Source organism: Haliotis rufescens, unplaced genomic scaffold (assembly GCF_023055435.1).
Source record: "Haliotis rufescens isolate VD_foot unplaced genomic scaffold, xgHalRufe1.0.p SCAF_9, whole genome shotgun sequence".
Lineage (NCBI taxonomy): Eukaryota > Metazoa > Mollusca > Gastropoda > Lepetellida > Haliotidae > Haliotis > Haliotis rufescens.
This window is the reverse complement of record NW_025964383.1, coordinates 48359739-48371047: the sequence shown is the minus strand read 5'-3', so window position 1 is coordinate 48371047 and position 11309 is coordinate 48359739. Positions and strand designations below refer to the sequence as shown.

General features: G+C 40.0%; 1 protein-coding gene across 1 annotated transcript; it reads left to right on the top strand.

Annotated features, from left to right (window-relative positions):
* The first annotated feature begins 815 nt into the window (after positions 1–815).
* On the top strand, positions 816–10099 carry LOC124122608 (ankyrin repeat domain-containing protein 29-like). Its single transcript, XM_046485686.2, has 4 exons — positions 816–925; positions 1331–1341; positions 4469–4516; positions 8657–10099. The coding sequence occupies exon 4, from the start codon at positions 8719–8721 to the stop codon at positions 9268–9270; it is 552 nt and encodes a 183-aa protein (XP_046341642.2). The 5' UTR covers positions 816–925; positions 1331–1341; positions 4469–4516; positions 8657–8718; the 3' UTR covers positions 9271–10099.
* The last annotated feature ends 1210 nt before the right edge of the window (positions 10100–11309 follow it).

Sequence of the window (11309 nt, the reverse complement as noted above, 5' to 3'; positions counted from 1 at the left end):
CAGCCTTGACTTTTTAGCATTGGAACTACCAACTATGAAGTATGCAGCTTGTACACAACAACAAGTGCAAATCATAACATTAATCTTGGAATCTTATTTTAGCCACGCATACTTTACTTTTTTAATTTCCGCTGGCGTAGACCGTTTCTCTGTGTCTATATTTGCGTTCATCAGCTCAGAATGGTATCCCCCCATTAGAAGTTATTACGTTATGCTGTGATCATCTGATGTCAGATCACACCTTTCCCTCTGGTGTGTTCTGGCTATGATGTAATAGAGGACGGGTATTCAAAGGAATAGTTATCATTGTATATACTTTTGAGAGTACCAGCGCTATTTCATCATGAGTAATCTTCCTCCCCGAAACCCTACAAGTTTCTGAGAAATTGGAGGTACTGTGCATCCTGTCTAAAAGATCAAAGATCGTAACTGTGTAATACATGAAGTTTAGATGATGGTTTTGAAATCTGATCAATATTTATCTCTTATGACATATGCAAAATTATTAGCAGCCATGTCCCCTGTATCAGTTTCCAAGAAAATCTGTCGCACTTGTGGTACAGTGTAGTCCATGTTCTGCCGTAACTGTAAAATATTGATTTCTAATGACAGTTTTCAAACTTGGTTAACAATATTAACCAAATATGATGTATGAAAGACGTCACATCCTGATAGATTTTCTATTTAAAAAGTTAGAAGTAAAAACTATGAATAACCATAGGAGATACACATGCTGTCATAATAGTGACACATTCCTGAAAAGTATTCTGTCGGAGCCTAGCACTACTGAGATAGATGTATTATTTTACAGAGAAGGACCAAAAAAAAATGCCTCAACACCTCTTGCTGCAATACTTGTCCCCGTGTTCGCCATACTCATCATCATCATCATCACTGTGACTGTACTCTGCATAAGACACAGAAAGTATGAGTTTTTTCACTCCAACATGATTAGCCATGAAGTTGCCTTTCGAGGATAAATGATCAGTTCTGCAACTTGAGACCATAAACCGTGGCTTTTAGTGTATATATTACGTCCCTACTTTATAAACTGGGTGAATTGGGAAAATACAAGATTATCTTCCTCTACTTTGATGCAGGACATGTTTGGCATATTTGACTGGATCTAGCGGGATTTCACAGAGGTCAAGTTATTCCATACAATCAAATTTGTGACTTATCATGTGCACAACAAACATAAAAAACACCCTTAATTATCTTTTGTTTCATAATAGGGAGAAAATAGATTTCAAGTATTGATAGTACATGTAAATGATGATCTCATGATTGTTTGTTAGTCGGCTAATTACTGTTTGCTGTTCTGTTTCAGATCTTATCGGGGTAAGTATGAACACAGTAGTTGAAAGATCGTTACAAACACCAAAATAAACATAGGTAAGTGTTAAAGCTGTAGTTAAAAAACACCCATCATTACAGATTCATCCAGCTTCCTTCAAACAAAATAACATCAAAACTCATTATGACGTGTATTATATGCGCACACCCTTCTACAAAGCTGTGTTTTTGGGGAAAAAAGAGCACACTCCAAAAAATATGGAATAAGTCATAATTATGACATGAATATGCCCCATGCCCAGAAGCTCTGAGTGCTTACTGGCCACCTGAGTTTACTTATCGTTAAACTGGGATATGCACCCTCGATCATGACAGGAAGAAGGATTGGAAAGCTCCTGTAAGTCCACTCGTCCATGCCTACAATTCCCCTGCCACAAATCAACATCAACAGCTCCATTCTCTTTAGTAATATATATATAACGGATCAGAGTTCACAGTATGTGATAAAGCATACAACACAAATGGCCATAGCTGAATATCAAGTCTCAACATCAAATTTGATATGAACGTGCTCAGCCCCATGTTGGGCGCCAATGTAGTGGCCATAAAATTTCCGAGTCCTGTGATGGGATTCGAACTACGGACCTTCTGATCCGAGGTCGGACGCCTTGTCCACATGACCAAAGAGGTTAACCCCGTCAGCAAGCTGACAAGGTAAGGATGTCATCTGTGGGATGACTCCACGCCCTGCTACAGACACGTGTGAAATACCGTAGAGCACATGATGAGTCGACGACCTGACAAATCCGGACACTTCAAGATAACTTTGCTGTAGCATATACAGTAATAAACATACTACACAATGCAATGTTGAGATAAATAATCCAAGGGAAATAACTCCTTGACTTTGACATTGGCTATATAAACAATATACATTCATTATGCTTACACAATAGTGTATAAGCATATACAATACTTTGAGACAGAATGATATATAATATTACATTTAGTAGTATAGATGATGGTACGACACCTATCCATATCATGATGCGGCAAGTTGCTATCTTTTACAAAAATTATGTGGTATTATGTGCTATCATTTGAAAATCCATATAAATATGGTGTTATTCTTTAAGTAACCTTTAAACCAAATTGTAATGAACATATTCTCTATTATTTTTACTCATACGCATACCATTATTTCGGACATATTTATATTCAACATTTCTGGTTGGAGATTAAGAATAAACATTTTCCTCGATATAGGATGGCATCTTGATAAATATTGATGCTGGGTGGTACCACATAATTTTTGTAAATGTTAGCGTCTTGCTGCGTCATGATATAATTTTATGTGGATTGGCGTTGTTCCCTGATCATCTATACTACTCATTAAATGTAATGATAACATTTAGATTATACAGAAAGTCACACAAACATAAACAATTCAATGCTTACATTGTAGGTGACACAAGGCCATCAATATTACCCAACTGCCACAGTAATGGCAGCACCATATTCATCGACCTCAATGAGTAATACATAGACTTAATACATTTACATTTAATATATTAATATGTGCATTCTAATAAAAATTATTCACATGTATCACATCTGAATCCAAACATTACAAACTCGATCTAGACAAGCTTATAAAACATTCTAGTAGTGAAACAACACTAGCACACATTCATTCACTAGAGTGATAGAATATAATTTAGTGATAACTTCTGACTGTTTATCTTACTTGATGAAGATTGAAATAATAATGCATAGCCTACATATGTATTATATAACATTTGCTTAGTTTATTTAGTGGGTCACTATAACATACTCTGTTAAATGTTCATAATCTCTACAAACAACCTATGCCATGCTCTGCCAGTTAAAAACACTTAGGATTTCCCATCCGATGGCTTCCGTTTAAATGTACCAAAGCTGTGGCTGAGAGAACTTAATTCGTATTTTATGCTAAGATGTTTATGCATTGAAGTCGTTGAACTTCCTGTGTTCAAGGGCCATATTCAGGATTGTGTGCAGTGCTAGGGGATGTCACTGATGAGGTTATGGCATCGATTGTACAATTCCGACGAAAGCATGATAATGTGTTTATCAAATAGTAATAATACCAGGTTTTCACAGAAAATGTGAGCGTTATCCTGCCACGCCGTTGGCACACATCACAAAAACATGCAAAGGCAAGTGAATTGTTCACCTGAAAAAAAATGGGAACATATGGTACAAGTCAAAATATGGAATTGCATCGGAAATGATTTTTGTCACTGATGCATCAAATTTGGAAATGTCTTCCACATGTCTACCATAAAACTTTTTGAAAGCTTTACTGAGGCCTTGAATGTTGTAACCTTGATGACGCTCTCTGAAACCTTGGTAGAAAGACCATGCTCGATTGTATCTCAAAAGTTGTGAAATGCAAACACCAAAGACTGGAGCTGGTGCAATATTGCTCGACATGAAGGGAGTTGAAGTCATCCCTCTTGTCATACAGTCTTGTGGAGAGTGTTTTGTCACTCTGAATCTTTATGCATAGGTCTAACTATGAAAAAGTTGAAGGGGTTTCTTTTGTCCCCTTTATTTCCAGTTCAGGTGGGTAAATCAGTGGAAGGGAATTGACTATTTGATGGTTATTGAACGACATCAGATCATGGATATACCTGAAGCTTAAGTTCTTGGTTAAATGACCTTGTTTTGACTTTGCCAATACGAACAAAAATTCCGATTCGTTTGCATAAAGAAATAGATCTGCAAGAATGGGAGCACAATTGGTGCACAAGGGGATGCCTACTTCTTGCCTAAATGTTTTACCCCCAAATTTTATGTAGATTATCAACGACGCCCTTTATGCCATTACTATAATAAATCTGAAATGCATGGGTGTCACTGATTCTGTAACAGTGGCAATTAATCAGCCTGGAAAGACAAAGAATATATGATATCTTATGACCATCTTATGACCATCTCTCATGACCATCAAATAATATCATGAACAATAATAAGACTCATTACTCCAACACATGTTTATGCTTCTAATAACAGATGTGGTGTAGTCATCACTTCATGTACCGGTACTTGTTTCCATGTCAAGTCATGTTCGTCTCTGACGATGACCACACAGTGCTGTAGTATCTACATGACATATTCTGTGTTCCAGCCTCAGTTGGTGACCCAAACGAGAGGGAAGCTCTAAGCACTTCACAAGGTAGGTGGGAGAATAATGAGTACCTTTGGTGATAGTCTCTTTGTGTAATATGATAATTGTTTACATAGCCAAATTTACATTTTACACATGGTTGGTTTCAGTTCGAAAGTATCCTTGGAAAGACAATTTCAGAAGGTTGTATCCTTGTCATAGAGTTGTTAAACCTGTAGTATCCCAATAACACTCCCTGGAGTTACCTCCTATGTCCCATGTAGTCGTTGCTTTTCATTGAGTCGTGAGAACACCTTTCTTTTGGAGCTCAGAAAGATTGTTCAACTATACCCTTATCGTTCCTTGAATTGGGTTTAATTTATTACTTGGTGTTTTGTTTTCACACTATACACCAAACCTACCCATTACAAATAATTTTCCGCTTTTGGGGGAATTTGTCACTCATGTGTTCTACTCACAGAACTGTTTTCCCCATCATTTTTTTCTGTCATTTGGCTTGCCACTGTTGGCATGAGGCCGTTGGTTTTATGTCCCTTGCCTCCACTTATATATTTTACTTTTTACTATCATTTATTTCCCACGTTTTTTATGTTTGTGTTTTGTCATTAAACCGCCTTACTGTTTTTCTTGGCAATGTGCAGCATTATTTCTGTTTCTATGTTACGGAATATCACAGTTTAAACTCCACAGATTAACATGAATATCCCACTCAGACACAGTATACGCCGAATCAACCAGTCCTTGTTGTTGCCCCTTAATGCCGTGCGCCAGGTAGTGTAACAAGAAGTACCATCTTTTAACATCTTTTGGTATTAGGTGGCCTGGGTATCGAAGCCGAGACCTTCTGCTCTCTGGACTGACAAGCAACCACTGAACAACGGAGGCGGTACTCGTAGACAGATGGTAGAAACTAATGACTTACATCCACCCTCCTCTATCAGGCCCACAATCGCTAACAGACAGGGAGAGACTCAATGTCCAATCATTTCTAGTTCATTCTTCCACCACACCTACCGATGAGCCTACCAGATCACCTTCGCCAGTTCGTTCTCTGGTGGATGAACCCATTGAATGCCATAGGAGGAGTCTCCTTGACAGAGTTCACTGCAACACACCACCGGTCTCACGTCCTTGACCACACCACCGGTCTCACGTCCTTGACCACACCACCTCTCGACTGTGGCGAGATGATCTCAAAGATTGGCACATCAACAACCCGAAACTAGAGGCAGGCATATGAGCAGTGCAGTATTGGGGCCATCTGCTGGTAAACTCTAACCTCCAGAGCGAAATGCACAACAAGCTGCCAAAATGTCCCAGCCAAAGCCCAATCTCATCCGAATGATCCATCGCCTTCCAACTGGATGCTACATGCTATGTATCTCCACACAAAACTCACCAACCGTCCCCCTCCTCCCAGTCCTGCTGCTCTGGATATACACAATTACGTTCTCATCCTCAACGCACATTTCTGGCCGCCCCGAACCTGGTGTTCTTGACTTTCTTCAAATCTGCACACCTGAAGTGTCTGCAGAAGGGGCTGTCAGCACAGAGCTAAACTAAGCAGCTAAGGCAACAGGGGCCTCTAAGTCGACTAGTGTGTAACATTTGAATTATATTCAGGCATACTGCCAAGTCTCCTCAGTTCATGGTGGACTATATCCTGTTTCACCTATGTACTTTAGAAAATTTCAAACTACCCTGGTGTCGGCATGCTTCAGATGTCTCATGCTGAATGTTTTTTTCAACAGTCCGCGAACTGCACACCCTCTATATCAACAGGTTCAGTTCAAACACAGTAGAAAGTGTTCCGTATATGTTGGGACTTCATAGCTGAGAATCAACAATGAGTTCAGCCTGACAGGCACTTCATTATGCTGACGCTTTCCTCAATCGTCGGATCCGAAAATGAGGAGGAATCAATCAGAGCTAAAAAAAACTGACATAGCAGTGCCAGCCTCAAGACGGGAAAATAGGCATCATCTATTTATCCCAACGGCTGTGATCTACACAGGAGACATCACCAGATACACAGTCATCTTCTCGTTACGTGCTACCATCCTGCACGCCGATGGTGATGCGGTACTCAAACATCCTAGGGCTAATTATAAACTCAAAATCAGGGCGCTTACATCCACCCTAGCATTACATGGCAACTGCATCATGAAGGGTTGCTTCTATGACAAACACTGTCTTCATCAGTCACTACCTTCTTAACACCTCCGGAAAAAATGTGAATGGCATCCTCAGTTTTGGACCATCTGTGGTTGCACAACAGATCAGCAATCCCAAAGTCGCCACTGATTTGTCCTGGCACCTGTCGTCCTCTCCACTCAGTACTTACTGCTTGCCTCCATACTCCATACTCTATACTACCCAACTAGAGGTTCATCTTGCGGGCATTGGGAAAGTACTACCATTTTTTTCGTACGACATCCACAGTCTAGTTCATGGATGTACATTGGGAGTATGATTACCTGCGTCCTCCCCACACTCATTTGCTGTTCAGTGGAAGGGGTGAATGCGTCTAAACCACAATTCACCGACTCAGACGCTACACTTTATTCATTACTATTTACCGAATTTTCCAACATTTGTGAACGTAAAGTACTATTGCATTTGTGTTGGTAATCACTTGTGTCACACTTTCTGGTTCACACACTTTTTGGACCAGACCGAATGATTCCAGATCCTTCTGATGACACCATGCAGGTGTTCTTAGTGCTTCCTGAAGGTATTCACCACCACCACCTACCGGCGGATACAGGCTCATGCATAATATCATGTAATGCAGGCTGAGTAAAAAATATTAGAATATATTCTCTTTTTTATACTCAGCCTGCATTACATTTATAAAGTCCCCTCCCTTGGACTGCCGTTTTTCCTCCCCACTTGTACATCGGATGGGCTCCAGAAACTCAATAATCACAGAGTGGCAAGGGAGGTAAGGCATGCGGTCATTGGGAAACTAACCTTATTTATATCCAGAATACAATTTTTTGAAGGCTACTTTTGACCTGAAAAGAACAATATGCATAATGTAATGCAGGCTAAGTACTAAATACTGTCCTTTATAACATGACATCAACGGTAAAAAATTTGCTGTCAGGACATATTTGCATCACCAACTGCACAAATATACTATGTAATGAATATCTTTAAAATATAGCAACACTACAACACCAATGAGACCCGTGAAGAACTAGGGTAGAATAGGTCTTTAGCAACCCTTGCTTGCCGTAAAGGGTGACTACAGTCAAGTCCTGCTACTCCGACATGGTTGGTTGCATATATTTATGTCGGAATAACAAAATTAGGTTGTATCAGCATTCGTGAATAAAAATCGGACAACTTCACGATAGATGATAATACAAACTAATGGCGCAAAGCTCAAGGAAGCTTAGTGGCTAATGTCGACTTCCTGTTATTTCATTGGTTGGTCAAATTTCGCGAAAGGTAATTCTGACGTGACCTGCAATGGGATGTCTTCAGCGTTAGCTTGTATCTGATTTTAATTATATTAAGGTAATCTTAGCATTGATTAATCCTGTTTTGTATATTGAAAGCATTAATTGTTTAATGTTAAGCAATTTTATCTCTGCAGGCGATGTAATATGTAGCTATCATCCGACTCGTCTCGCATCAAAACACGGGGCTGTGTACTCGCGGGCAGATGATCACGGAGTACGCTGATCACTATGTCGGATTAACAAGACTGATTAATGAGTGATTTTGGTAATTCGTTGCAAATTAGGTGTGTCAGAGTTGGAGTGCGAGACTGTCGGATTAACGGGTCTAAATAGCACTGATTTAATCGTTTCCCATCATTAGTGTCAGATAAGGCCAATTGTCGGATTAACGAGTGTCGGACTGACAAGACTTGACTGTATGCTTGTCGTAAGAGATGACTAACGGGATCGGGTTGTCAGACTTGCTGACTTGGTTGATGCATGTCATCGTACTGCAATTGCTCATGACATCAATCACTGGACTAAGATGTTACAGAAACATACTATAATGTAAATGTCAATACCAAATCTGTAATACACAAACCAGCTCTTGTCATTCCCTCTACAGTCGGCATGTTGTTGTCAGCCAAGTTGTATGTTTAAATGATGCATCAACTGGTTTATATCATCACTATAAGATGCTAACTATGTAGCTGTAAGAGTTTACTTTGTGTTACAGTGGTACCGACTCCTGCACAGACATACACCCAGGCAGACTCCGACCTCTTTGATGCCAGCAGTATGGGGAACTTGTCGGCTGTGAAGCGGAACCTAGCAGCAGGTTCAGCCGACGTCAACTGTAGAGTCTGGGGAGGGATGACACCGGTGATGGTGGCAGCAGAGTTTGGACACAGAGAAGTGGTGGAGCTCCTTGTGAGTAAAGGAGCCGATGTGTCACTCGTGGCCGATGTCGGTGACCACACCCTTCACTGGGCCTGTATGGCAGGAAACGTTGAGATGGTGAAGTTTATCATCTCACAGAACATGGTAGACATCGACAGTAGAGGAGGTTGGGGCAGGACACCGGTGATGAAGGCAGCTCTGTTTGGACACTCTGAGGTGGTGAAGTTCCTTCTGAGTCAAGGAGCCGATGTGTCACTGGTGGCCGATGATGGTCAAAGCATCCTTCACTTGGCTTGTGAGGGAGGTGACATGGAGACAGTGAAGTTTGTCTTGTCACACAAATTGGCGAACATCGACGCCAGGAACGAGGGAAAGACAGCGACTGATGTGGCAAGTGTTGGGGAATATCGCCAAGTGGTAAAACTCCTTCTTTCTATTGGCGGTCACTGAAGTGAGTGGAGTGTGTGACTGAGAACATCTTGTTACAGACAGTCATGTGGTGTGTGCCTTTTAGGTTGTCATGTGTTTATAAGGTGAGAATGTTTGAGGAGAAATAAAACTTGTTAACTTGTGAACATCATGAGACATTTGGTCATTTGATGTGTTTGAAAGTTTGCATGATCAGGTAAGAAACTTGTTAACTGAGTGTAAATATAGATGATGTGTGATTGGTATATAAACACTGCATGTCATAATATAATTTTGGGTTAATTGAATGCCAAAAGTTAATAATTGTGAAACAGACAAAAAAAACGTGTTTGTTTACTGTTACCTCAGATGACCCGAATATCGCCCAGCTGATGTAGCGCCACATGTACAATGACGTTGACTTCACACTAAAGTGGGACCTGTGAAGGTCCGGGGTCTTATGCACAGTATGCATCATATTATGCACAGTTTTAAACAGCTGTTTTATGTGAGAACTATTTGAGTAGTATTACTGTAAATAGAATTTGTCCCGCTTATGGCCATCTTAGGCAAAGTTACATAGTATCTAAATTTAACATCTTTCCAAATATTCCGAAGTTTAATACACTTCTGTCATCGCAAGACACCATTATCAATATGAATGCAGCAAAATATATGTTTTATGCCAATGCTGTTAGAACACAAACACTCCCAACATTGATAATATGCAATTATGTTAAAACTGCTTTTGTTAACAAAGTAAAAAAATGTTGTTATATTTTATACTTTTGCATGTACATTGTATTTCATTTGTACAAAAAGGCCCATGGCCTACACGTACTGAATAAAGTGAAGAAGATTGAAGATATTATCACCACTGTTTTTTGTTTTTCTTACATATTGAAAAGGTGGGTAACATTCTGAAATGGTCTCAAAATCAGTGGACCATGTTGTAGCAAAATGTGTTTTGGGGGAAAGCTTTATTCTGCCTTACCTATTGATAGGAGTTCTGATTATCAGGAGGTTAAGGTTGTGAAGCTTTCTGCTAAGAAAAGGGATGGTTTTAATTTTGTTGAATTTGCAAGTGAGAAGGAAACTGTTTGGTAGGTGATTTACTTCAAAGGCAGTTTGTTTTGCTAGAGGATTTGAAGCAGTGTGTGTCAACGGACATTCAGACATATCTTGATAGCAGAAATTGGATCAGATGCACAAGGCTGCTACTTTGGCTGATAATTATTCGCTACCTCAGAATGATAGTTGTAAGCAGTCAGGGTTTACAGACAGGAGTTCACAGGGTTACAAATTAGGAAAGGAATGTTCATCCTCTCCTAGATCTCGTTCTAACTAGTCTGGTTCTGAGTTTGGTGAACATGAGTCATGTTCTACTCCTGTTTGTTCTAAAGATACTTCTGGATTTGCGTCAGAGCCTACTTGTAACTATTGCTGCAAGCCAGGGCATATCATTTCTTCCCCGAATGCTTTTGTGAATGTCAAGTCAAATCCTTTTCGGGGTTCCGCTACATGAGGAGTTAGTTGTCATCAAAGTCTGTTGTGAGAGAGGAGTACTTATGTTAGTTAAGGTTTTGTCTCGGCTAAAGGTGACAGTTCCAATGTTATTGTTTTGGGGGATACTGGTGCTTTTCAAACTCCGGTTTTTGAATGGTATTTTGCCACTTTCTGAGGAGTCAGCAGCGATTTACCAGTGCACCTCTCCATGTTGTGAACTTGAGGACAGATTTGGTGAAGGTGGGGGTTGTAGGAACTCTACCTGTAGAATTGCCCATGGGGAATGATTTGGCAGGGGGAAAATGTTTGGCAGATCCTGTTGTTTGCCGTGAGCCTAACACAGGAGAAAGTACTGAAAATCTTGAAAAAGAAATTCAAGGTTGTTTTCCTTTGTGTGTTGTTACTCGTGATTATGGCTGAGCAAAGTTCTTCTGGGAATAAGTCCAGTTATGATTTGGCTGGCACTTTTATGGATCATTCTCTTGACCTGTCTAAATGCACAAGGAATTCTGACAGTTTTACTGTTGAGGAATCAGTTCTGCGTAGGGAGTAGTTAGTTGAATTACAGGGGAAGA

Coding starts and splice junctions, on each gene's coding strand:
- LOC124122608 (XM_046485686.2), top strand. CDS start 8,719: ATGGGGAACTTGTCGGCTGTGAAGCGGAACCTAGCAGCAGGTTCAGCC.